General features: G+C 49.6%; 1 protein-coding gene across 2 annotated transcripts in view; it reads left to right on the plus strand.

The window, feature by feature from the left end:
• TDRD9 (tudor domain containing 9) overlaps nt 1-27,403 on the plus strand; it is a 79,783-nt gene that overhangs the window by 15,845 nt on the left and 36,535 nt on the right. Inside the window, exons 1-14 of one of the 2 annotated variants that reach the window (XM_047738888.1) lie at nt 3,453-3,516; nt 3,967-4,070; nt 11,213-11,277; nt 13,637-13,691; nt 13,849-13,933; nt 15,212-15,269; nt 17,454-17,558; nt 20,559-20,656; nt 21,538-21,669; nt 22,623-22,788; nt 22,875-22,938; nt 23,015-23,078; nt 23,363-23,407; nt 24,097-24,150. In XM_047738888.1, the coding sequence (XP_047594844.1) occupies nt 3,481-3,516; nt 3,967-4,070; nt 11,213-11,277; nt 13,637-13,691; nt 13,849-13,933; nt 15,212-15,269; nt 17,454-17,558; nt 20,559-20,656; nt 21,538-21,669; nt 22,623-22,788; nt 22,875-22,938; nt 23,015-23,078; nt 23,363-23,407; nt 24,097-24,150 (1,131 nt within the window). In that variant the 5' untranslated portion in view covers nt 3,453-3,480. Of the gene's footprint in view, nt 1-3,452; nt 3,517-3,966; nt 4,071-11,212; nt 11,278-13,636; nt 13,692-13,848; nt 13,934-15,211; nt 15,270-17,453; nt 17,559-20,558; nt 20,657-21,537; nt 21,670-22,622; nt 22,789-22,874; nt 22,939-23,014; nt 23,079-23,362; nt 23,408-24,096; nt 24,151-27,403 lie in introns of those variants that run through there. The other variant, XM_047738887.1, reaches the window with a different exon arrangement.

The raw sequence follows: 27,403 nt of genomic DNA on the forward strand, positions 1-27,403 counted from the left end.
CCACGACCAAGTGGGATTTATTCCTGAGCTGCAGGGGTGGTTCAGTACCCACATACGTTAATAAAAGAAAGGACAAGAACCTTAATGATCCTCTCAGTAGATGCAGAAAAAGCCCTTGACAAAAGCACAGCGTCCTTTCTTGATCATAACTCTTCACAGTGTAGGGATAAAGGGAACATACCTCAATATCATAAAAGTCATGTTTGAAAAGCCCACAGTGAATACCATTCTCAGTGGGGAAAAACCGAGCTCTTCCCTAAGGTCGGGAACACGACGGGGATGCCTGCTCTCACCACTGTTTGTTCGGATAGTGCTGGAGGTCCCAGCTGCAGAAATCAGACAACAAAAAGAAATAGAAGGTGTCCGAATTGGCAAAGAAGTCAAACTGTCACTCTTTGCAGATGACATGATACTCTGTGGAAAACCCAAAAGACTCCCACCCCAGTATTGTAACTCCTACAGGAATTGAGCAAAGTGGCAAGATAGAAAATCAATGCACAGAATCTGTTGCATTTCTGTGCACCAACAACGATAGAGAAGGTAGAGAAGCGAGGGAGTCGATCCCATTTACAGTCGCATCCAGAACCATTAGAGACCTGGGGATAAACCTGACCAAAGAGGCAAGGATCTGTACTCAGGAAACTGTAGAACACTCGTGAAGGAAATTGAGGGAGACACAAATGGAAGAACGTTCCATGCTCCTGGGTTGGAAGAACAAATATTGTTAAAGTGTCGATGCTACCTAGGGCAGACTACACAAATTCAGTACAGTTCCTGTCAAAATACCATCAGCTTTTTTCACAGAGCTGGAGCAAATAATCCTAACATTGTATGGAACCAGAAGAGATCCCAAATAGCCAGAGGAATGTTGAAAAAGAAAAAGCGGGTGGCACCCCAACCCCACCTCAAGCTATGCTACAAAGCTGGGATCATCTTGTCCTCGTTTCAACAGAACTAAGTGTCTTTCATCTTAAAAAGTTCCCTCTTTAGTCCCATGTTTCTCACAGCTTCTGCCAAACTTTGTCAAAGCGTCCGGGTTTTCTCTGGCTCACGTTCATTGTGGTCTGGCCCCCAGGGCCCCTGGTCTGAGGTGGCATCTGCCAGAACCAATAGGGACCTTCGTTAAGTCAGGAGCCCGCAGCCCTGAACTGTAACACTCAGCACCGTTGGCCCCGTTGGCCCCGTTGACTTTCTGGGAAGCCATCCCTCCCCCGAGGCCAGCGGTGCCCTTCTGGTCCTCCTGTTGTCGACTCTGACTTGCCTCTTCGACGCTCGAGTCCTTTTTATTATTTGTTTTCAACTGTTATTGTTTGTTTTTTTTTAGCGAACCCTCCCCACCCTTGGCAGAGTACAGAAAAGGTAGTTGCGCACTCTGGTGAGGCTGTGGCGGGGCCTCCGTGACCTGCAGAGCGCGGCCCAGCCCGCAGCTCCCCGCGTGGGGTTTGGAACCACGCTGCTCCGGCCTGCGCCCTGTGGCCGGGCCTTCTGGTCCTCGGGCTGCCGTGATCGTGGGAGGGGCTGGCGGGGCTGCGGGGAGGCAGGTGGAAATGTGCTTCTTGCTCCGTCTGGGCTCCTGGCTGCCTTGGCCATTGGTCCCCACCACCCGCAGGCCCATCCTCGCCCGGCTCCCGCCCGCCTCCTGGGACGAGCTGACTGCCCGGGCGCAGCCGGCCTGCGCGGTGGCGGCAGACGGGTGAGGCAGCAGCACCGGCTCTGACTCCTTCTGTTGACAGGGTCCTCGGCCGGGGAGGAACGAGTGCCCCCCGTTCCACCTGCAGGAATCAAAGGGCTTTCCTCCACATTTCTGTCCCTGTCCCCCACGTGGCCTTTGCCAGAGCTTCCCGTCTGACCAGCTGCCCGGCAGTCTGACTGCCGCACGGTGCCGTCCAGGAAAGCAGCGGCCTTGGCTGTCGTGTGCCTCTGACTCCTGCGCGTGGAGGGGCCGGATTCCACCGTGGATAGGTCGGCCCTGACCTACCTACTTGTATTTCCTTTGTGGCCTGTGGGAAGCCAGCTTGGAGAACGTGTGGCTGTTTGGTATCTTAGCGTGGAGTGTAAGCAACGTTCTTTGGGCTTGGCTTCTAGAACTCTGTGAATACTTTTGAACCGACGGCACATCTTTTCTGTGGTTTGTGTGTAGGAAAACCGTTCTAGATGGATCTGAATGCCACGTTGGAATTTATGAAAATTGTACTTTTTTCTATTTCTGTTTTGTACAATTTTGTTACAGTTATTGTTTGGATAAAGTAGAAAATAATTTCAGGTAAAGGTTGGACAAGAACGGATTTAATAGGCACGCTTCTTCACAATTACTGATTAAATAAAACTTTGTCAAACTTACATTAATAGGATTGTAATAATGAAAAGTGGTTTATTGCTATTTGACTTAATTTACTCTAAAAATTGGGGAAGAAAGTTTGCAGTTGTGGCTAAGGAGACTTCTTATGTGTCCTCCACAAAGTCAGATACAACACCTTGAACATAGCACTTGATAAGTACAATGGTTAAATTAAGAAGCCTTCTCACTCCCGGTGCAGGAATCCCAGTGCGGCTACGGGTTGATTCTGTGCGACGCTGCCATGTTGGCCGTGTCGGCTGTTGTAGAGAGACTCTTCTGTAGCGGCGGCCTCGGCCCCACGAAGCCCACGGCTCAGGCCCGCGGGGCCCGCTCCTCTGGGGGTTTGCTGCTGTGGCTGAGCCCAGCATTGTGCGGAGGTGTCTGGAGGGTGGTTTTCAATTAGGCGGGCTCACTTGGGGTTTGTTTTAATACACAGTATGGAAAGAGCCGAGATGCCCTGCCGTAGGTGAATGGGTAAAGAGGATTGTGGTGTATTTACGCAGTGGACTGCTGCTCAGCAGTCAGAAGGACTCCTTACCGTTTCTGTCAGTGTGGGTGGAACTAGAGGGTGTTATGCCAAGTGAAGTAGTCAGAGAAAGACAGTTTTATGATTTCTCTGACATGCAGAATTTAAGAAACAAAACAGGATCATGGGTAAGAGAGGGAAAATAAGATGAAATCAGAGAGGGAGACCTACCATAAAAGACTCCTTTTTATTTTTTTAAAAATACTGTATTTATTTGACAGAGATCACAAGTAGGGAGATAGGCAGAGGTGGGGGGGAAGCAGGCTCCCTACTGGGCAGGGAGCCTGATGCAGGGCTCAATCCCAGTTCTCTGGGATCATGACCTGAGCCGAAGGCAGAGGCTTAACCTACTGAGCCACCCAGGCGCCCTCATAAGAGACTCTTAATCAGAGGAGACAAACTGAGGGTTGCTGGAGGGGAGGTGGGTTGGGGGGAGAGGGTAACAGGGTGATGGGTATTAAGGAGGGCACGTGATGTAATGAGCACTGGGTGTTCTAGAAGACCGATGAATCACTAAATGCTACCTCTGAAACCGGTAACAGTGTATGTTAATTAATTAACCTAAATTAAAACATAAATAAAAGTAGTCAGTGACCCTCTAACCTTTGGCAGCTAGATGGCGTGGTTATATTCTGACCGTCCGTTGGCAGAGGTGTGCGGGCTCTTACCTGTCCCTGGTCCTTGTAATTGGGATGGTGTTGACAGCTCGGGCTTGTTGACAGGGGACGTGCGCTGCTGCCGGGATCAGAAACTCTGGGTTCCATGCACCCTTGGAGCAGCTTGCTCCGTCTGCACACTGGCCTTCCCGACAGACATTTCAGTTGTGCGTGTTTGGCCCTGACTCCATCCTTGCTCCAGGGCCAAGGTCAGGGACGTCCTAGCAGGTACTGAGGCTGTGGGAGCCTTGAGGAGAGCCCGACGCTGGCAGCGTCACATCTCGGCTGCCGACGCCGGCAGCGTCACATCTCGGCTGCAGGATGTTCTTTTGCTTGGGGTATTCGTTCCCGTGTCACTGCTACGCTGAAGAGAGTCGCCCTTGCGGCCCCCAGGTCCCCTTGCGGTCCTGCTCTGGTATTTCAGCCTTTTCCTTTTCTGTGTTTAGCTTCCTCCTCGTGTCCTGGAGGAGCCGGTGATCACTAAGGACATCTACGAAGTCGCTATCTCCCTGATCCAGATGTTCGATAACTTGGACATGAAAGAGAGAGGGTAAGACCCACTGGACGTGGCATGTGCTTGAAGTAGGATCTGTAAAATGCAGTGATTCGTTTAGATGGCTGCTAGTGTTGTTACAACGGCGAGAGGATGTAGATAACTCTTCCCAGTAGCTGATGTATTTTAAAATAATCTTAGTACATTGTGCTTGTTTTTACTGGAAATTTCCACTTAAAGTAGTTAAAACCAAGTACAGTTTTAAGATAGACAGTTTTAAAAGCCAAGAACCACAGCCTGAGGAGAGAGTGGTTTCCAGATGTGCTGAGTCCTGTGACTCCTAGTCTGAGGCAAAATGGAAGGGACCAGGCTGGGAGAAGCCGTTGAGAGCCTTTCTCTGCCGGGGTTCGTGTTTGTTGGGAACATAGACCCCCGACAGTGGGCTCCTTGTCCATTCTTCCGCTCTTGCGCGGAGCTGGGCCTTTCAAACCTGGAACACATTTTCCCTTAGGAAGAGCAGCAGGTTGTAAGGGGTGGTAGAGCCTGTGATTGAAAACATGAACTATTTTATGAGCCTTTCTGCGCTCATTTTACTACAGTTCATAAACAGAATTCATCTGTTGGAACAGCAGACATGGAGGACGTAGAGTCCCCTCGTCACGACAACCAGAGAGTGACTGTGGGTAGCTGTGGGTCCTTTTGGCCTGACACCCCGCCATCGCTCCCGAGTCTCTCCTGTGATCGTTAGTTGCCCGGTGTAAACACCTCCGGTGTAGAGTTACTCAAGGTCTTACTGGTGAGTCGGCCGGAATCCAGGCTCCGACCCCTCCAGCCTGCGCGTGGCCGTGTGGTATTTTCGCTGCGTTTCTGTGCTCCCGCCAGTTGTTATTTCTGTATCATCTGTGTTTACAGTGACTCAGTGTCTATCAGTGTATTTACTCGTCACTCTGTCTTGCTTCTCAGACTTTCCGAAGATCGTTTTCATTCTTCCTAAAGCACATCCTTCAAAAGCTTTTTAAAGAGTCTCTTGGTAGATGTTTTCAGTTTTTATTTTGCTGAAAATGTCTTTATTTCACTTTTTCTCTTGACATAGTTTTGTGTGGTTGTAGAATGTAGGTGGTTCCTTCCTTATTTCTGCTTTTTCTATTTTTTTCATTTAAGTAACTTTAGTGAGATGTAATTTGCATGAGATGCAACATTTTTATTTTTCCTTCTGCATTTTGATGATGTCTCTGCAGAGTCTGGCGTCTCTCAGTGCAGCGAGAAGTCAGCTTTATGGTCTGATCCCTCCTTTTAGGAATCTCTGCCGTTTGGCTCCAGCTGACTTTCAGCGACCCCATTAGTCTTGGGGGACGGACCACCGGCGTGACTAACGTGAGCAGGTGGGGGTTACTCATCGTTGATCTTGCCTGAGATTTGGCAGGCTCGAGGAGTGCGGACATCAGTATTTCTGATGCTGCCTGGCCACCTCTCATCCAGCGGTGTGGGCGGTCCCGATGGCCCTGCCACGTGGCTAGTGGCCTCATGTAGTCGTTTGTAGGGGTTATTCTGTAAAGAGGAATTCCCCTTTCATTACCTGCCTCCTCTCGCTCTCTTTTAATGTCACAATGGACTTATGGATTGTTTTTTTTTCCCTTTTAAGTAGACTTTATTTTTTAGAGTAGTTGTAGGTTCCAGCAATATTGGGGAGAAAATCACACAGAGTTCCCACATATGTGCTCTCCTCCTGCCCCACGCCGTCCGCACCTTGCACTGCGGCCGTACCTCTGTGTTAACGGACACGCCGTTGTTGCCCGCAGGCCATGGTTTGCTTTAGGGCTCACTGCTAGCGTTGCCCGTTTCATCGGTTTTGACAAGCGTATGACGACGCCTGGCCAGCATTGTCCCATGCAGAATGGCTCACTGCCCTGGGATCGCCTGCGCCCTGCCTGTCGTCCCACCTGCCCCTGTAACCCAGGACGACCTTTTTTTTTTTTTTTCTTGTCCGTGACAACCTTCTTAACATCACCGTGGTTCTGCCTTTTTCAGGATGTCCTGTAGTTGGAAATCATACACATGCAGTCTTTTGAGGTCGCCTTTGTTCCCCTGGCGGCACTGACCTTTTCTCCGTGTCTTTTTATGGCTCGATGGCTCCTTGTTGTTAGCGCTGAGCAGCCTTCCTTCATCAGGATGGACCATGGTTTATTTCTCCATTCACCTACTAAAGGACATCTTGGTCGTTTCCAAGTTTGGGCAGTTTGAGTAAAGCTGTTGTAAATGTCTGTGTGCAGAGTGTGTGGGGATGTATGTTTTCACTTCCTCTGGGTAAGCACCAGGGAGCACGATTGTTGGATCGTGCCATGCGAGTTGTCTGGTTTGTACAGAGTCACCCAGGTGGGGCGCCGGGGTGGCTCAGTGGGTGAAACGTCTGCCTTCAGCTCAGGTCATGATCCCGGGGTCTTACGACTGAGCCCAAGTGGGACTCCCTGCTCAGCGGGAAGCCTGCTTCTCCCTCTCCTTTTGCCCCCTGCTTGTGTGTGCTCTCAAATAAACGACACCTCAGACGTCTTCCAGAGTGGCTGTCCCATTCCACCTTCCCCACAGCAAAAGCATGGGAGGCCCTGTTGCTGCACATCCTCACCGGCATCCGGTTTTGCCCGAGCTCTGGATTTTGGCTGCTCCCTATTTTCTGGGCTTGCGGCTGTTGGTTCCGTCAGTGCTGCTGTGAATTCTGACCTTTGGCATTATATTGTCCCCTTCTTGGTCTTGCTTAATGCTGGGGGCTCAATTTTACTTGGTCATGTTTTAAGATCACAACCCTGCTTTTTATTTTCGCCTCTAAAACCTTTGCAATCTCTTTATTTCCATTCTTTTAAAAAATTTATGTGTGTATGTATTATTTATCTGAGAGCCCTCAGGCAGGGGAAAGGAGCAGAGGGAGAGAGACTGAAGCATGTCTTCCCTGAGCGCAGAGCCCGACGAGGGGCTCAGGCTCGAGACTGCAGGATCACGACCCGGATCCAAACGCAGAGCCGGACGCTTGGCTGACGGAGCTGCCCGGGCGCCGCGCACCATAGTCCGTTCTAGAACGTTTGCATCATCTCAGAACGAAACCATGACCCTTTGCTCTCTTTCCTCATCCTTCCCCTTACCCCCCAGCTCACCACTAGTCAACTTCCTATCTCTGTGGGTTTCCCTGTTCTTGACCTTCGTGTGAGTGGAGTCTGGTCTTGGGTGGCTGACTTCTTCACTGAGTGTAAGTTTTCAAGGTTCGTCCATGTTGTAGCACACGTCAGTGTTTTACTCCTTTTTACGGACGTGTAATACTCCATGGGGGGGTCTGTACCCCACAGTTTGTTCAGCCACATGTGTGTGGATGGCGAGTTGGGTTGGCTTTCTCCTTTGGCTCTTGTGAATGATGCTGCTGTGAAAGCCATGCGCAGGGACCTGTGTGGACGCGCGCTCACTCTTCTTGCGTGTCTGCACCCACAAGTGGAATTGCTGGGTCATACGGTCACTGTGTGACCATTTGATGAAGTGCCAGACTGGTTTCCAGAGCATCCGTATCAGTTTCCATTTCCGCCAGCACCTTGGGAGGGGCCTGATTCTCCATATCCTGACCTCTCCTGGTCGATGTCTGACCTTTGCTTGAAGCCTTCCTAGTGGGTGTGTGGTGGTGTCACAACGTGGTTTCGATTTACATTTCCCTAATGACTGATGATGTTGCACATCCTTTTTATGAGCTTATTGGCCATGTGTATATCCTCTTTAAAGATATACGTATTTATGGAGACATAAGTTCTTTGTCCATCTTTTATTGGATTATTCTTTTATTATTGAATTGTAAGAGATCTTTATATATGCCAGTACAAGCCCTTTACCAGATTCATGATTTGCAAATATTTTCACACACTCTGTAGATTGTGTTTTTATTTCCTTGCTGGTGTCTTTTGAAGCACAAAAATTTTTTAATTTTGGTAAAGTCTGATTTGTCTACGTTTTTTTTTGTTGCTCATACTTCTGGTGACATAGCTAAGGATCCGTTGCCAAGTTCAGGCTGAGGAAGATTTATCCCCGTGTTTTCTCCTGAGAGCTTTATAGTTTTGGATCTTTTGTTTGGGTCTGAGGTCGTTGCGTTAATTTTCACGTGTGTGTGAGGTGAGAGTCCAGCTTCGTTCTCTAGCATGTGTCCTGTCCGTTTGTCCCAGCACTGCTGGTTACAAGACTCCTCTTTCCCTGTTGCACGGCGTTGGCTTCCTTGTTGGAAATGAGTTGCCCATAGACATATGGGTTGATTTCTAGACTCTAAATTCTATTTTGTTGATCTATATATCTGTCCTTGGGCTAGTAGTACACTATCTTGATTACCAATGCTTTGAAGTAACTTTGAAATTAGGAGTACGGGTCTTCCTAACTTTTTCTTATTGAGGATTGCTGTGGCTGTACTGAGTCTCTTATAATTCCGTGTGAATTTTAGAATCAGCATCTCCGTTTCTCCAGAGAAGGCAGGACTGTGAAGGAGATTGTATAGAGTCTATAGGTCAGTTTGGGGGGAGTATTACCATCTTAACTATTACCATGTTAAGTCTTCCAGTATGGGATGTTTTTCTGTTTCTTTGGATTTTTGAAAATCATTTTTTAAAAAAGATTTTATTTGAGAGAGAGAGAGTGAGTGTTTGTGTGTGTGTGAGAGAGAGAGAGATCGATCACGAGCTGGGGCAGGAGGGGTAGAGGGGGAAGCAGGCTCCCCACTGAGCAGGGAGCCTGATGTGGGACTCGATCCCAGGACCCTGGGATCATGACCTGAGTTGAAGGCACACGCTTAACCCACTGAGCCACCCAGGTGCCCTTGAAAATAATTCTTTTAACTTAGTAATTTAGCTTAGTTCAGTAACTTAGCAATTTTCAAAGTGTAGGTTTTGCAGTTATCTTGTTCAACTTCTTCCTGTGTTTTATTCTTTTTGATGTTGTCAAAATGAAATTATTTTCCTTCTTTTCATTTCTGGATAGTTCATTGCAAGGGTCTAGAAATGACAGCGGAGTTTTGTCTATTGCTCTTCCGTCCTGCAACCTGCTGAAGTCCTCTCCCAGGGCTCACAGGTTTCTTGGTGTCTTCTGTACACAAGCGCATGCCATTTATGAACAGAGATAGTCTTATTTCTTCTTTTCCAATCTGGATGCCTGTATTTCTTCCTTTTGCCTGATTGTCCTAGAACGTCCAGCGTGTAGTGCTCAGTAGAAGTGGGGGAGCAGACATCCCCGGTCCGGATCTGAGGGGGAAGACATCCCGTTTCTCTCCGTGAAGTGCAGGGTTTCCTCTGCGCTCTTGTGGGCGACCGTTACCAGGCTGAGGGAGCTCACTTCTGGTTCCAGTTTGGGGACTTTTTAATTTCTAGCTTGATTTTTTTTTTAAAGATTTTATTTATTTATTTGACAGAGAGAGATCACAAGTAGGCAGAGAGGCAGGCAGAGAGAGAGGAGGAAGCAGGCTCCCTGCTGAGCAGAAAGCCCGATGTGGGGCTCGAACCCAGGACCTGGGATCATGACCTGAGCCGAAGGCAGCGGCTTAACCCACTGAGCCACCCAGGCACCCCTTGATTTTTTTTTTTAACTTTTAATGAAGGAGTATTAGATTTTGTTCAATGCTTTTACTGTGTCTGTTGAGATAACGATGTGAATTTTTTTCTTCTGTTGACATAATGTATTAATTGATTTTTAGACGTTAAATCAACTTTGCTTTCTTCTGATAAATGCCACTTGGTCATGGTGTATAATTCTTTCCATGTGCTTCTTGACTTGGTTGGCTAGTTTTTGCTGAGGATTTCTGCATTCGTATTTATAAGAAATCTTCAGAATACAATGATTTTCTTGTGATATCCCTGGTTTTGGTGTCTGAGTAATACTGGCCTCATAAAATAAGTTGGGAAATGTTTTGTTTTTTGGAAGTTTGTGAAGAATTGTTATCAGTTCTTTGAGTGTTTGGTAGAATTCAGCTCTGGGCTTTCTTTATGGGGGTCTTGAAACGAAATCTCTCTTCTTCGGTTGTGCATCTCTTCAGATCATTCCTTCCTTGGGTCAGTTTTAGTAGTTTGTGTCCATTTCATGTCAACCATGTACGTGGTGGGTGTACAGCTGTCCATAGTGTTCCTGTATGTAATCTTTCTCATTTCCGTAAAGTCAGTAGGAATGCCCTCTCTTTCATTTCTGATTCTATCTGGTATTTTGAATCTTCTCTCTTTTTCTCTTGGTCAAACTAGGTAAAGATTTGTCCATTTCTTTTTTTTTTTTTTTTCAGAGACCCAGGTTTGGCTCTTTTTGATTTTTCTCTGTTGTTGTACTTCTCTATTTTATTAGTTTTCACTCTAGTCTTTATCATTTCTTTTTTTTTTTAAGATTTTATTTATTTATTTGACAGATCACAAGTAGGCAGAGAGGGCGGGAGAAGCAGGCTCCCCGCTGAGCAGAGAGCCCGATGCGGGGCTCCATCCCAGGACCCCGAGATCATGACCCCAGCAGAAGGCAGAGGCTTAACCCACTGAGCCCCCCCCGGCGCCCCGGTCTTTGTCCTCTCTTGGAGGAGCCAAGCAACAACAGTCCCGGCCGTGCCTGGGAATGATACCTGCGGAGGAGGAGAAGGCGCGTGCGGGTGGGCTGGGGACTGTGACGCATCGGCTCTGGCTCCCATCTCTTCCTGCCGGCCGTCTGCCCACTCAGCCCAAGGCACCTGATGTGCTCGCCCGTCTCTGGTCTGTCTCTCCAGCTAGAATGTGAGCTCCAAAGAGCAGGGACCTTATCTGTCTTGTTACCACTTTACCTGCCTGCAGGAGGAGAGCTCACGGCGCAGAGAACGGAAGTTCTGATTTCACATGAAGTATTTTGATGGGAGCAGGAAGGCGAGCTGGTGGTTTGAGTTTAAGTTTTACTTGTAGTTGTTTTAAAAATTTTGTATTTTGAGAATCTGGATTACAGTCGCTAAATTTCAAGGGAAACTCTGGCAGATAATGAGTCTTTATAGGAGAAAACTGGGAGCTGAGGGCCTTAGGGCCCCTAGTGATTGTGGGGCCATGTCCTGGGGCTTCTGTGATTTCTTATATGCGAAAAGGAATGTTACAGCAACGGTCTGTAAGAGATTTTCGTGATCAGAGCCTGGCCCGCTGGGGCTCGGGCCAGCAGTGGCTGTGCTCCCGGGAGTAACGTTTGTGCCTTCCCGTTCACAACAGGAGCAAGAGCTGGTCGGGGGCCCAGTTTGTGCTGGAGCGGAGCAGCGTGCTGGTGTTCCTGCCAGGTGAGCGCCACACCTGCGGCCTGGAGGTACCGTGTCCTGGATGGAGGCTGTGCGCGCCCAGCCCGTACAGTGAAGCGTGGTACCCGCCCTGTGGGTTTAGTGGTTCCTGGACCCCGAGAACCCAAACAACTGCGACTCGCGGTTTGAGCTCTCACTGCGGCCTTCGTGTTGCTAAAGCAGTTGGTCACGAAGAGTTTGGGTTTTTGAAGGCGGTCTTGCCCCCTTCACAATTTCCAGTGAAGTGATTGGCTTTCTTAAACCAGCTGTTTCATGTACAAGTGCGAGGTACAGGGGCGATCGGTGTGCGCCCAAAGATGTCTTAGTGAGAGCACGGTTACTGGACACCACGGGAGTCCTCGGGAGGGTCCTTCTGTCCCGTTCTTGGTATTTGAGAAAACTGGCCCTCAGATATCTGAAAATATTAATTTATGTTAAATTGCACTTTTTCAAAATGACGTTTTTAAAAACTTTTTAATAAAGATTTTATTTATTTAAGAGGGCGAGAGAGAGAGAGAGCATGAGAGGGGAGAAGTCCTGTGGGACAGGCAGAACCTCCATGGAGCTGCAGTCCCGATGTGGGACTTGATCCGGGGAATCTGGGATCATGACCTGAGCCGAAGGCTGTTGCTTAACTGACTGAGCCACCTAGGCACCCCAAAATGATGTTTTTGATTTTTCTTAATCAAGTGGTATCGTTTGGTGAAACATGACAATAATTCACTTTTTTTTGTTGCCCAAGGTAATAGCATACGAGTATTTGTGCTGGTAGATTTGGAGAACAAAACCTGAATAAAAGTAACTAACTCTTAATTTTGCAGTACAGCATTTGAGCTTACAGCTTGGGTCCTGTCTTGCTTAGTTGGTCTGGATTAGTTTTGTCCCCAGGAAGCAGCCACTGGCTGACCATGGGGTGGACTTGTGTTCACCCCAGTAAGCATTTGTCGCAGCCTGCTGCGTGTGTTAACAGCGGTCAGGGGAGACCGACCAGAGCAGAGCCACGGTGGTTTGAGCCTAAGGATACCTCAGAGTGAGGTGAATCCCTTGTAAGCGCTAAACATTGTCTGCAGAAAATGTAAAATGTTAACAAATGGTCTTTCACAGTTCACTTGGCTGTCCTGTGTTTACGTGAATGCAGGTTTAGAATATGTTTATTTCATTACGATCTTTCTGGAATGGTTCTGTACTCGTTCTGTAGGGCTGCTGTGACAAAGGGCTACAAACTGTATGTCTTCAAACTACAAAATTATTCTCTTACTGTTCTGGAGGTGAGGAGTCCAAAATCACGCTGTTGGCAGGGCCCTGCTCCCTCTGGGGCTCTGGGAACAGCCCCCCCCTTGCCTCTGCCAGCTTCTGGTGGCCAACTTCCATCCCTTCCTGGCGTCCTTCCTGTCCCTGCCTCCCTTGTTAGCATGGCGCACACGCTCTGTGCCTGTCTCTCTCCCTCCCTCTGAAGGGAACACTAGTCATACTGGAGTGAGTGCCTGTCTTCTGCAGTATGATCTCACCTTAGCTCATTATGTCTGCAGTGAGACTGTTTGAAAATAAAACCATGTTCTCAGGTACTGGGCCTGGGACTTGAACGTCTCTGGGGGGGACACAGTTCAACCCATTCTAGAGTTGATAATTCGGGATGACGGAAAAGCATGTGAAAGTTTTACATTATCAATAGACATTTCTTTGTTTCTTTCTCTCTCTCTCTCTTTTTTTTTTTAAAGGATTTTATTCATTTATTTGACAGAGACAAAGCGAGAGAGGGAACAGAAGCAGGGGGAGTGGGAGAGGGAGAAGCAGGCCTCCCAATGAGCAGGGAGTGTGACATGGGGTTCGATACCAGGACCCTGGGATCATGACCCGAGCCAGAGGCAGACGCTTAACTGAGCCACCCAGGTGCCCCGGTTTATAGACGTCACTTAAACATAATGAAAATAATTTAGCATATCTCTGGGACCAAGACTTTTTAAAAAACTGTTTTTTTTTTTTTTTTTTTTTTTGGTTGTAAAATGTTGCATGTTTATCATAGGAAATTTGGAAAAGTCAGTGGGGAATAAAAAAGACATGTAAAATTGTTCAGATGGCCAGACTGGCAGGCACTGTTGCGAAAAGCGAAACACTGGAAGAATGTGGGGTTTTCCCCATATTTTTGAGTTACTAGTGGTCAGTGTCATTGTACAGTTTTATTTATAATTGTGATGTCACTGGGCAAAGAGGATAAAAAAGTCAAATAAAATGAATTGGTTGGGCCTTTTTTACAAAAGATGTCATATTAATTTAAAGGTTTTTTTTGTTGTTGTCGTTTTTGTTTTTTGGTATTTTGTAATAAATACACGTTCTCCCCCCTCCACTTTTCCTTTCTTCCCAGGCCTGGGTGAAATCAACTATATGCACGAACTTCTCACAAACATGGTTCACAAAAGGTGGGTTTCACATGACACAGCTTTGTTTTTACCGATACGCTATTGTATCGTTTCTGCCTTAAATAATTCTGGTCGTCTCCGTGAAGTCAGTCATTTTGGTGTGTTCTCACATGCATCTACTCTTCATGACATTTTATCTCATTAATCTGTTCCCCAGGTTACAGGTTTACCCACTCCATTCAAGTGTGACTCTAGAAGAACAGAATAATGTGTTTTTAAGCCCAGTTCCTGGGTACAGAAAGGTAGGAACCAGGAGGCAAGTTGCAAGCACTTCAGGTACATTTTCCTTAGAGACTCTGCCAGCGGCGAGCGCTCACATCCCCGCTGACTTGTACCCTGTGTTCTGTCGCTGGTGGTTACCCGCTAAGCAGCTAAGTGCCCTATGAGCCAGGTATGTTGTTTAATTTTGTCTTTCATTTTGTAAGTCGGTTGCTGACATTTTTAAGTTTCCTCAACTTTTGGGCATTGTTGCTGGTGGATTTTGATGCCTTTTCCTTGCTGGTTTTTCTCAAGCTGTGGGACTGCTCTGGTGACTTGGGTTAGGACCCACATTCTCAGTCCTGGTTAAAGAAGATTTCTTTACTCTCTGGTTACTTGTGCACCATGGCAGTGTCTTAGCACAGCCCTCTTAGAGCTGCCCGAGATGGTCAGGAACGTCGCGTGCACTGTTCAGCCCCCTTGTGTCCAGTATAGGTGTCCTGACTCGGGGTAGCTGGGACCTGGCCTGGCATCCCAGTGCGGTCGCAGGCCCAGCCCTGCGTCTGTGTGTCAGCTTGGTTGTGCTTTTTGCCTCGGGGCAGTCCCAGCACCCCTGCAGTCCCATGTCTCAGGCATGGGACAGCTGTCTTTGCCTGGCTTCTTGCTTGTTGTTCTAAAGCACTGCTGTGGTGCTGGGCTTTGTGCATGTGGGATCACATCGGGGAGAGGGGTGGCGTATGTGGTCTTGGACAGAGAGCTGGACAGAGCCAGGGCCCCGTTACCTGTCGTCATGGGACTGTGAGCAGATCGCCTCTCTGAGACTTTAATTGGTTGAATGCCGGAGCGTTCAGATGGTGAATTGTAGGAGTGTGTGTCCAGACTGACCCCTGTAGCGGCTCAGTGCCCGGGTGCGAGCCATATGAGGAGGTGGATCTGTTTGTTGATCACGGTTTGAGCCAGCAACAGTTCTAAGCACTTTGCCTTTGATAACTCCTGTGATGGTCACAACAACCCTGTTGGGGTGGGCGTCCTCGTTCCGTGCTCAGGGTGTCTGGGAACCACAAGGTAAGCAACTGGCCCAGGGGTGCAGCCCGGTGTAGGGCAGAACTGGGGGCCACCCTGCTCCAAGTCCCTCCACCCTTCTCCTGGCCCCTTGAGCAGTGTAGCTTGTTGAAAATAGAAAAACTATTAATTTTAAAACTGGAGTCCAGTGTTTACATTAGAAAGCTTTTAAATAATTTTTGAGCTTTTTTTTTTTTCTTTGCCTAATGTTTCCCGTAGACAATAGGAATGTCAGATGCTTTGTTTTTGATGTTTGATAGATTATCCTGTCCACCAACATCGCAGAGAGCTCCGTCACAGTTCCGGATGTCAAATACGGTACGGCGCCCCTGCGTTTGCCCCAGAGCGCCAGCTGTAGTGTTTGTAGGCCTATCAGCCCCTCAGGAATTGGTCTTCCTCCTCCCTGTCTCTTCCACTCTTCGGAAGAGAGACTTGAGAAAAGTAGGCTCATACAGTTTCTCTGTACTTAGACTTTACCACATCTCCTCCTTTCGGGGCCTTTTGAGGCTCTTACGTGCAGGAGGGCCTGGGGCTGCCCCAGGTAGGGCTCTGTGGCTGGAGGGGGTGGGGTGTGGGCAGGAGCTTGGCTGATCTCGGTCACTCAGGGTAGCTTAGTGGGTTACCGTGTCAACTCGGAGGGAAACTACTCATGATGTGATATTCTCCGTGTATGTCCGTGATGACTGTGTTTTCTAAGTTCCTTAATTCATAGTTGGAAGGCGGATGTGGGCCGGGCACTGTCTCCATGCTGGAGGAACAGTGATGGATAAGCCGCAGCCCTGTCTCATGGTGGCCCTCTCTCATGGGACAGACGGACGATTACCAGGCAGACATAGGTGTCATTGCAGGGAAAGCTGGCAGGACAGTACATCAGACAGAGGGTTACAGCTGTTGGGGAAAAATGATCTTGGAGACAGCGTGGTATGGGAACACCTCGCTAAGCAAGTTGTATTTGAACAAGACTTGAATCGAATGAGGAATGAGCCATGGAAAGATGTGGTTTGGGCTTAGGGAGCGGGTTTGAAGAGAAGCAAGACATTTGAAGAAGACAGTGTGCCTGGACAGATAAACACGTGAACTTGGGGGAGTGACTGTGCCTTGTCCCTGTGCCAGGGATGATTCTAGGTGCTGGAGAAGTGGTAAACAGGCAAAGAGTCTTTGTTCTCAGATAGCTTCAGGGGCGGGTAATTGAAAGACAAAAGCGAGACGTGTAGGATGTGAACTGATGGTATTTGTGGGGGGGGGTGCAGGGAGTAGTGGGGAAGGGCGACTGAAGTTGTCGATGGAGTGGCCGGGGAAGGGGTGGGGGTTTGAGGGAGAGTGTTCGTAGGAGGAGCAGAGTGTGCAAAGTCTGCGAGCAAGTGCAGGAAACGGGGAGGCCGGGAGAGCCCGACCAGGTGAGCTGGAGGGAGGCGGTTGGAGGACGAGGTCAGGGAGGTAGATCGGTGGGGTACCAGGTGGTGCAAGGCCTCCTAGGGCGTGTTAGTGGGTTCTGAGCGTAGGGAGGACATCGTCTGCAGTCGGTCCAGGGGCAGACTAGAGTGGGGCAGAGGGCAGTGGGGCGTCGCGTGAGGAGGGTTTGACGGTGCGGGCAAGACGTGGTGTTTGCGGGGGGGGGGCGGGGGCGCCGGTTCGGGGGGCGCTGGGGTCCGATGGGCGGTGGGGACACCTCTTGCATGTCCAGAGCAGTGGGCCGTGTGGCCTAGAGGCCAGCGGGGCCGTGGGGGCCGTGCTCCCCAGCGAGTGCCCATGGCGAAGGCATTGCTGCTGTCTCAGGGCGGGCAGTGATGAGCTGCTGCGGGGGCGGCCAGCACAGTCCTGCAAACCAAAGTTTGGAGGAAGACGGGATGGACAAGCACGTCACGCTGATGATCGGTCAGGTTTGAAGAAGACTGGAAATCGGCTATGGATTTAGCAACGTGCATGGCATCGGTGACCTTGATCAGAGCAGTTTTGCTGGGGGTCACAGAGGGTGGGAGGAGAGAGGCACTGGAGGCCACGAAGGCAGCACTCGTGAGGCGTTCTGCTGTAGAGGGGAGCAGGGAAACAGGGTGGGAGCTGGACGGCAGCTGGAGACAGTCAGGACCCGGAGGCTGTGGCCGGGGGGCTTGGAGGGGCTTCCATCAGTTGGGTCTCACAGATGAGGACACCGAAGGGCAAGAAACTGAGCAGCTGCCCCTTCGGTCCAGATTTGAGCCCCCGCACCCCGGCGCTGCTGTCCTGTGTCCTTTTGGCCACGCTCTAGTGGGTGCCGTCCAGACGGGCTCTTGCATGGCGCGCTGGATCCACGGGGCTCTCGTCCTTTCTCTCTGAAGGCTCCCGGTCCCTAGAGGAAAGAACGTGAGCCTGGGCGGTGGGAGTGGCCCGCGCATTTCCAGAGGCTTCTGTACGAGCACGGATTCTAAAGACTGCGCGTCTCGTGTTGCGTTCTCACTGTGTATTGTGATTATGACGTGTGTTTTGTGTCAGCATGATGTTTACATTCCTTTTTTTAAATGACAGTTATAGATTTTTGTTTGACTAGAACTCTGGTTTGCGATGAAGATACGAATTATCAGAGTCTGCGGTTGAGTTGGGCCTCCAAAACCAGCTGCGACCAGAGGAAAGGTAAGGTGTTCGCGCTCAAACGAATGGGGGCACATTCCCGTGTCTTTGAACGTGTTTGGTCTTTGTTCTTTTCACTCTTACGCTGATACTTTCTTGACCGGAACCGGTTCTAACTTTTAAGCAATACTCACAGTGCGTCAGACTCCTCCTTTAAACCTGCGGCTCTCCGTTCGTCCTTGGAATGAGGTGCCAGGGTTTGTACGCAGCGGAGAAGCATCTGCTCATCCCAGCACTACTGGTTTTTTGCAGCGAATGCAAAAGTGTTTGGGAAAGACTTACGGAGACTGAGTTAATTTTTATAATTTTTAATGAACTTCTGGGAATCCTTCCTTTGACTTCCCTCTGAGTTTGGATCCTTCTCGGGATGTTTTTCCTAAACCAGTTCCGCAGTGGGCTCGGTGTCTGTGTGGCGTGGGCGTGCTGCTTCCCTGGGGGCCGAGGGTGCGGACACATCTGTCTGTCCGGGGCAGGAAGGCTTTAGCCACAGTGGACGTGCAGCTGTGATGCACTTGGACAGGTTGCTGCTGTCTCCTGGGCGGAGGGGGCGGGTCCCAGGGGACAGAGTTCTTGGCAGGGACCGAGCAGTGGCTTGTGTTTTGTTGGAGAACGTCCTGGGAGGGTGGGTGATGGGCCAGCCCCTAATACCTGTGGGGCAGTGACACTTCTGCGTCACAGATGCAGGAGAGGGACAGTTACTGAGTGCTTACCAGGTGCCGGGCACGGTTCTGAGTGTTTGATGTGACCCTGTTTGGTCCTCGTCCTGCCCTGTGACGTCCGGGCTGACACCCTCGTGTCCAGTGGCGCAGCTGAGACCCAGAGGAGCGGCCGTCTGGGCTGCCCTGGCCCGCGGACAGGGGGTGCTGCGGCCGCGTCGGGAACATGCGCCCCTGCCGCCGCCCCTGGGACGGCACGCCCCCGCATCTGGGCAGGAGCAGCGTCTGCTTGGGCACCGTGGGAAAGCCGCAAGTGGAGTTACACCCCTCCCCACCCAGAACTGCCCACCTGGACGAAAACCCACGCACAGAAGAAATGACTAGAAATAAACACATGGAGATGTGCGAGGGATTGTCGTTGGGGGAGTCTTGAGATTATAGGAGTTTTGGCCTTGGTCTGCTTTTCTGTGTGTTCAAAATTTCTGTAATAAAAATTCTTTGTCCTCCGAGAAGCTGCAGGCCGAGTTCAGAGAGCCTTCGAGCGCTTGGCCGGCATCTGCAGCGTGTGCGAGGGTGCCCAGACCGGAGCCCCCCTCGCCTGGCGCGCCAGGGGCTCCCCCGCTTTGCTGCTCTGCGCCTTCCAGCTGCATGCTCTGTGTTTAGGGGCGTGACCCATTTGAATGACATTTTGTAATTACTCTGTGAAGTTTGGGGTGAAGTTCATGTCTTTGCCTGTGGATGTCCACTGGTTTCCGCGCCACGGAATTTCCCCATGGAGTGGCTCCTGCACCTGATGAGGTTCCTGGGGCACGCTTGTGGCGGTCCGTCCTGTGGGACCCCAGTGTGCGCGTCTCCCCGTGGGCAGCACTGCTCAAAGCGGGACTCGCCTAAAAGTGACGGGTTCCTCCTGCTTTATTCTTTCCTTTTAAGACCACTGGGTTTGTTCTACTTTGTCCCCTGTATGGATTTTAGAGTGCGCTTGTCTAGGTCTCCAGAAGCGCCGTCCTGTGAGTTTGCTGGCAGCTCTGTTACACCCGTGGGTCTGCGGATTTGTTCTGTGGGGTCTTCCCGCTGCAAGCGCAGTGCGCGTGTCTCCGTATATGGAGGTCGTCTTCGGTGTCTTTACTGAGCGATGCCTTGTTTCCAGCATAGAGATCCCAAGTGTTTAATTTTACCTAGAGTGATGATTGTAAATGGCATTGCCTTTTTAAAAAAGATGTCATTGATTTATCTGAGAGAGCAGGAGCGGGGGAGGGGGGCAGAGGGAGAAGCAGAGTCCCCGCTGAGCAGGGAGCTCGATGGGCCGTGGACTTGGGGCTGCATCGGTAGATGCTGGACTGACTGAGCCCCCAGGTGCCCAGCATCGCATTTTTAATTTCGGTTTTACATGTTCATTACTGAGGTGTAGAAATGCGATCGACTTTTGTGTGTCAATCTTCTATTCTGTGACTTTGCCAAAGTCATTAATTGGTTCTAGGAGTTGTTTTTGCTTTTGTTTTTGGTCATTACCTTGGAGTTTTCTTCTTAGCGGGTCCTGCGTGTGCAGCTAGGTGCAGGCTGGGGGTGGTGGCAGTGCCGAAGTCTGGCCTCTCCACTCAAGTTCCCGGGCGGGGAGGGGACCTACCCTGATAGATGGGGGGCAGGAGCCCACATGCCCCCTCCATCTTTCCTGACTCCATGTGGGGAAAGAAAGCGCCTTTCTGCGCTGCCCTATTTTTTCAAGCTGGAGATGTATTCAGGACACCCCTCCCCCTGACCCCGTTCTGTCTCCTTGGCAGATTTTACTATGTTTTGGGATAAAGGAGTTTTTACTCCATAAGCAATACAACGGTAAGAGAAGAGTCATGGAATGGTGGCGTGTGAGGGCCAGGCCTGGCTCTGAGCTGTGTGGCTGGGATCCCTCATCTCGTGTGAAGCAGCTGTTGTGACAGTTGCCTTTGCTTGGGCCTGAGGGACAGACGGCCATCGCAGAGAGCCCAAGGCATAGCCCAGCCCTGCCACTCGGGGGGTGGGGGGGCTGCACCTGCTCCCTCCAGCTTGGACTTCTTACTATGAGCTTTGCATTGGAAGGAAGCGTCTTGTATTTGAGATGTTTTGATTTCCATTGTGTATCGGAACCAACGCTGGTTTAGAGATACGCATTGGATCTTACGCTGTAGAGTTGACGTCCGCACTCAGTCTTCCTGTAGGAGGCCTTGTGACACCGATTTATTCCAAAGCACTAACTGACCTGGTCTGCTAGGAGATAACAGAGGTTTTCTTTAATATTTCGTAGTTATTCTTACAAATTTAGGTTAATGTTCAAGTGATTCATGTCACATGGTGCTTGGATGCGTCCCCTTTGCAGGCCGCGCAGGGCGAGTATCCAAAGGGTACTGTTACCGGCTGGTCCACAAGGATTTCTGGGACAGCTCCATCCCCGACCACGTCGTTCCGGAGATGCTGGTAATACTCTGGTCATTTTCAAAGTTTATTTTTTGTAGACAGAGCTTTACTGAATCGTCTAAGTAATATAATCTTAGGTGTTCTATAATTTTGAGTCCAGAAAAGTCATCTGACCAAACCAGTCTCTAATCACAGTGCTGGCTGGCCATGCACTCAGCCCTGGGCACTATGCTAGGACTTTACATGCAGGTTCCGTTTTTCATGGGAGGAGTGGTTCCTCGTGCCTCTGGGCTCCACAGCCCGCGTATAGCTCACGGACGTGGGATTGGCTGCTTGCTTCCTTTTCTCTGTCTCTCTTCTCCTCTGCTTCGTCTTTCTCTGCCTTTTCTCTTCCCACCCCTTCCCCCATTTCTCTTCTCCCCTGCCCACCCCCGTCTCTCTCCCACCTCTTCTCCCTCCTCTGTCTTTCTCCCCGCTCTTTTCCCTCCCCTGTCTTTCTCTCTCCTTCCTCTTCTCCCCCGCAGCCCTGTCTCTCTCCCCATCTACTCTGTCCCCCATCATCTCCCTCCCCCATCTGTCTCTCCCCCACTTCTCCCTCCTGTCTATCTCTCTCCTTCCTCTCCCCCACCCCGTCTGTTTCTCTCCCCATCTCCCTCCCCCATCTGTCTGTCTCCCCACTCTTCTCCCTCCCCATCTGTGTCTCCTCCCTCTTCCTACTAAGTCTCTGCCAGCTCCCCTCCATGTCTCTCCCACTCATCTCCCTCCCCTCTGTCTGTCTCCTCCTCTTGTCTCTCTCCTGCTCTTTCTTCTTCTCTCGTCCCCTCTCTCTCAATCTTCGGTTTTTCTTTATGTTTCTCTCCTCCTCTCTTCTGCTTCTGTGTCTGAAGTCATGCGGGTAGATTAATTATTTTGTTATTATTTCTAAATTTTGCTCTTTTCAGCGTTGTCCATTGGGAAGCACAATATTGAAAGTGAAATTGTTGGACATGGGTGAACCAAGAGCTTTGCTGGCAACTGCCCTTTCTCCGCCGAGTCTGAGTGACATCGAACGAACCATCCTTCTGCTAAAGGAGGTACGTCTGTCTGATGTACGTCAGTGTTGGGAAAAGCTAAGATTTTGTTGGGTAAATTTTAGAAGTTTTGTGACATGGAGATCTTTAAAGTATTTTGGTTGTCGTGAATAGTAGGCCTTTGCTAGGAAAAGCACGTGTTGTGATGCCGCTTGGTGGTTACAGACTCCACACCTGCTGTCTGCTCCAGGTTTGTTAGCTGTCCTGCCCAGGCTCAAGGCTTGCAGCCTTCTGTGGCATCCCCCCTCCCCGCCTGCTGTGCGCAGGGTTCCGGTGGGGGCGGGGAGAGACCCGTTGCACTGCTGCTCAACGGCTCTCTGGAATCCACCTCCCTGCAAATCGGAGTCATTGCTGCCAAACGCTGTCTGTGCCTTTCTTCTGCGGAGGCCGCGCGATGAGGGTCTGAGCGGAGTGGTTATAGGCCGATGCCCGGGGATTCCTGGGGCAGGCGGCGTCTGCCTGTGGGGCCGTCGGCTTCTGCGCTCTCTCCCTGCGGTTCCGTCTCCTTCCCTTGCTGGAAACTGCATTGCCTCCCCTGCATTGGCCTCGAAGTTGGGCTGCTCTGGCATTTGCTTTATTTTGATTCCTGTGTGGGTTTCTGTGAAATAGACTTCGTCACGTTAAGGAAGTTGCTCCCCACCGTGGCATCGTGAGCAACCACGGTGCGGAGTTAGGCGTTTGGTTCCGTATGGTGCAGGCCATGTGTGTTACAGTGCGAGTAGTGTCACCTCACGGCGTCACCCTTTTAAAAAATAATGAGATGTATTCTAACCTCCTAAGAGTAAATTAAAAGAACTTTTGGGTAGCATTAAGTTTTCATAAGTCAATTTGGATATCTTTTAGAATCTTAATCACCAGAATTTGGTCTTCATTCCCTGTTTAGATTCCCTGCCTTAAGGGAAAAAAGAGCAAGAAGTCATCAGTGCTTGCTAACAAGGCTAATTTATTTCGTCAAGGTTGGGGCGCTGGCCGTGAGTGGGCAGAGAGAAGATGAGAACCCCCATGACGGGGAACTGACCTTCTTGGGAAGAGTTCTAGCCCAGCTTCCCGTTAATCAGCAGCTCGGTAAACTCATAGTCCTCGGACACGTATTTGGATGTCTGGACGAATGTCTTATTATAGGTAAGTGTGAGCCCACGGGAGCTTGCCGGAAGGGGCTGGAGTGCCACTCCAACGACTTCACCTCGTCTTTGTTTTTCTGTTGCTAGCGTCAGCTCTTTCTTTGAAGAATTTTTTTGCAATGCCGTTTAGGCAGCATCTTGATGGATACAGGTACATAAAATTCGTATTTTTTAAAGTCAGTTTGTTCTAATGGTATCGCATGACGCTGTTTGTTATCTCTTTGTAGGAACAAGGTGAATTTCTCTGGCAATAGTAAGAGCGACTGTATTGCACTCGTTGAAGCGTTTAAAGTAAGTAATCTCGGTGTGAGCGCGGAAACGCCTGCCATGGGTTGTTAGTCCATTTTCCTGCCCTCGCCCTGTCTCTGCTGAAAACACTGTGAGGCTTGCTGCTGTCCAACATGAAAGACCATGTTGGAAGAAGTAAATGGGGGTGAGAGTCCGATTTTATGAAATTGATTGGAAAAAATTAAATTTGTAAGTTTTCTGTGGTCAAAATGTGTTGAAATGAGACTTTAAAAATTTTTAATCAGCTAATAATAAATTGTTTCTGCAATGGGGTCATTGGTTTTTAGGCTTGGCAGACTTGCAGACAGAGAGGAGAGCTGCGGCACCCGAAGGTTGGTTAGCTGTTTCCTTCACTTGTAGCCGGTTGTAAGTGACCCGGGGAGATTCTCCAAGGGTTCTTTTCTTGGCCTGATCCCCGCAGGGGACACAGGAGAGCGCCAAGCCTGTCCTCAGAAGGGCAAGGCTGTAGCAGTGCGCAGGCCGTCAAAGGGCAAAGAGCCTGCTTTGCCGGCAGTGGACCCTCGCAGGGGTGGCTCCGGGGGCCTGTGGCCGAGGCCGGCTGTGTGGTTGGCCTTCCGCCTCCAAGCCCCCGTGGTCCTCTGTAGGGTCAGGAGCCCCCTTGGCCGCCAGTGCTTCGTGCCTGTGGGTGTGGACCTCGGGGCATCCGTTCCCAGCTGAGAACTATGAAGCCTTTGCTTTTGGTGCTGTCAGTTCAGTTTTAGAGAATTCAACATGTAGGCCTCCTCTTTTTGGGTCAGGTTTTGTTCTCCTTCTAAACTGATTAGTTCCAAAAGACTGTTGATGGGTTTGTGTGTTTAGATTTGCCAAGTCTAGAGGTACCATTAGAACAGCTACTTATGTTAAGGTTAAAGCTTCCTTTTAAAAAAAAGTCAGCCATGATTTTTTTCTGGTTGGTGTCCATGTTCTTTTTGACTTACAATTCTGATGACATAGATGTGTTATGGTAGCCACATTTCACTATAATTTGTTCACTAACGTTGTGTTGTGCCTTTATTTAAAGGATGAACTTGACTGGGGGCGGTTAAATTACATTCAGATCAAGAGAATCCGAGAGGTGAGTCGTGAGTTCTGTGGGTATTTGTGCAGTGCCCGGGCCGGGCAGCGTGGTGGTGAGCACGCCGCCTCCTGTGGGGTCTGTGTCCGTGGCACGTGTTCATGATGCAGTTTTCATGGTATGCAATTCATGAATATGCATTTTTTTGCTTTTTATGCAAATGTATGTATTTTTTTTAATTTTTAAAATTAGTATATAATGTATTACTAGCCCCAGGGGTACGGGTCTGTGAATCTCCAGGCTTACACACTTCACAGCACTGACCATAGCACATACCCTCCCCCAATGTCCATAACCCAACCATCCTCTCCCTACCCCCCTACCCCCAGCCCCCCTCAGTTTGTTTTGTGAGATTAAGAGTCTGTTATGGTTTGTCTCCCTCCCGATCCCATCTTGTTTCATTTATTCTTTTCCTAACCCCCAAGCCCCCCACGTTGCACCTCCACTTCTTTATATCAGGGAGATCATATAATAATTGTCTTTCTCGGGGCGCCTGGGTGGCTCAGTGGGTTAGGCCGCTGCCTTCGGCTCAGGTCATGATCCCAGGTCCTGGGTTTGAGCCCCACATCGGGCTTTCTGCTCAGGAGGGAGCCTGCTTCCTCCTCTCTCTCTCTCTGCCTGCCTCTCTGCCTACTTGTGATTTCTCTCTGTCAAATAAATAAATAAAATCTTTAAAAAAAAATAATTGTCTTTCTCCTCTTGACTTACTTCACTCAGCATAATACCCTCTAGTTCCATCCACGTCATCACAAATGGCAAGATTTCATTTCTTTTGATGGCTGCATAGTATTCCATTGTATATATATACCACCTCTTCTATATCCATTCATCTGTTGATGGACATCTAGGTTCTTTCCATAGTTTGGCTATTGTAGACTTTGCTGCTAAAAACATTCAGGTGCATGTGCCCCTTAGGATCATTACGTTTGTATCTTTAAGGTAAATACCCAGTAGTGCGATTGTGGGGTGGTAGGGTAGCTCTATTTTCAACTTTTTGAGGAACCTCCATGCTGTTTTCCAGAGTGGCTGCACCAGCTTGCATTCCCACCAACAGTGCAGGAGGTTCCCCTTTCTCCACATCCTCGCCAGCATCTGTCGTTTCCTGACTTGTTAATTTTAGCTGTTATGAATATGCGTGTTTAAGTATGATATAGAGTACACGTGTTTTTATAATTTCAAGAGTGATAAAATCATTTGCTCATTCTGAATATTGTGTACTTGTGCCCTCTCAGATTCTTGATTAGATTTGTGTGTTCAGGGGGTCTCCGAGACCACCCTCGGCTCAGTGATTGGCTAGAAAGACTTTCAGATCTCAGAAAAGCTTTTCTACTCCTGGTTATAGTTTATTAGAGCTAAGGGATACAGGTTAAAATGAGCAAAGGTGAAAGGCACAAGGGGAGGGCGCCTGGGTGGCTCAGTCATTAAGTGTCTGCCTTCAGCTCAGGTCATGATCCCAGGGTCCTGGGATCGAGCCCCACATCGGGCTCCCTGTTCGTCTGGAGGCCTGCTTCTCCCTCTCCCCCTGCTTGTGTTCCCTCTCTCGCTGTCTCTCTTTCTGTCAAATAAGTAAAATCTTAAAAAAGAGAAAGGCACACGGGGAGACGTCTAGATGACACACGTGCAAGGCTTCCATTGTCTCCCCTGTGGGTTTGCGGGTGTGGCCAGCTCTGCTAGCAGCCATGGTGACAGCCAGCGTGCAATATTGCTTGTCGGGGAGGCCCACTTGGGCCTTGGTGTCCAGGGTTTTACTGGGGGGTGGTTATGTAGGCCTGGGGTGCCCGCAGAGCTGACCCCAGTTACGTGGTTGTCCGCTCCTGGAGAACTCGCGCTGGCTCAGCGTGGCGCCGGGCCTCCACCCTAAATCCTGCCGCTGTCGCCTGCTGCTAGTCAGCCCCAAGGCCTCAGCCGCCAGGACACTCTTCTGTGCCGCCGTGTTCCAGGGCCTGAGAGGCTGTATCCCGGGAACCAGACCTGGAACCTGACCGTGGACTGTGCCGCTGTGGACAGCCGGGCCTGCGGGGTTGGCCCTTGACTGCGCGCTTCAGTGCGTGCGTGCCTGCTCCGCTTTCAGAGGGCTGGCTCTTGGCTTCATTGGTCTCCAATGTAGGGTTTCTTGGGGGAAGGGAAAGGGAGAGGATTTTAACTGATTTTTGCTTGTTTCTGTTAATTAGTTCTTTGTCTCTTGGCTTAGTATTTTAGTCTTCCTGAGATGAATATTTTTTTTTTTAAAAGATTTTATTTATTTATTTGACAGAGAGAGATCACAAGTAGACAGAGAGGCAAGCAGAGAGAGAGAGGAGGAAGCAGGCTCCCCGCTGAGCAGAGAGCCCGATGCGGGACTCGATCCCAGGACCCTGAAATCATGACCTGAGCCGAAGGCAGCGGCTTAACCCACTGAGCCACCCAGGCGCCCCTTCCTGAGATGAATATTTAAACCGTTAATATTTCCCAGTTTTTCTAGTTAAAAGCATTTAAAGCTATGTATTTTCTTGTGCACCATGGGGTCGCATCCCATTGATTTTGGTAAGTAGGGATCATTGTTACTCCTGTCTCTTTTTAGTGTCTGTTTCCTCCTTGACTGAAGAGTTTTTAAGTAGGATATTTGAGTTTTCACTTAGAAATATTTTTATTTTTAGATATCTTGTTCTGTGGTTCATTTCAGATTTTTTGCATTTTGATAAGAAAAACTGACTTGCATACTTTTAAACTGATTTTTTTTAAAGATTTTATTTATTTATTTGACAGAGAGAAATCACAAGTAGGCAGAGAGGCAGGCAGAGAGAGAGGAGGAAGCAGGCTCCCTGCTGAGCAGAAAGCCCGATGTGGGGCTCGAACCCAGGACCTGGGATCATGACCTGAGCCGAAGGCAGCGGCTTAACCCACTGAGCCACCCAGGCGCCCCTTAAACTGATTTTTAACTAGAGAAGTCCTATGTGACAACAGCCTTAAGAAAGGTTTCAGGCACATGGAAGTGCACAGGCTGACACATGGGTGACAGTCTTGGCCCTTCCTTCATGTTCCCGGTTTTCCCCACCTCCTCCGAGGTCATGGCTTTTTAAATTTTTCTGTCTTGGGGCGCCTGGGTGGCTCAGTGGGTTAAAGCTCTGCCTTCGGCTTGGATCATGGTCCTGGGATCGAGCCCCACATCGGGCTCTCTGCTCAGCGGGGAGCCTGCTTCCCCCCCTCTCTCTACCTGCCTCTCTGCCTACTCGTGATCTCTGTCAAATAAATAAAATCTTCACTTGATCTTAGC

Source organism: Lutra lutra, chromosome 7 (genome assembly GCF_902655055.1).
Source record: "Lutra lutra chromosome 7, mLutLut1.2, whole genome shotgun sequence".
In the NCBI taxonomy this organism is placed as follows: domain Eukaryota; kingdom Metazoa; phylum Chordata; class Mammalia; order Carnivora; family Mustelidae; genus Lutra; species Lutra lutra.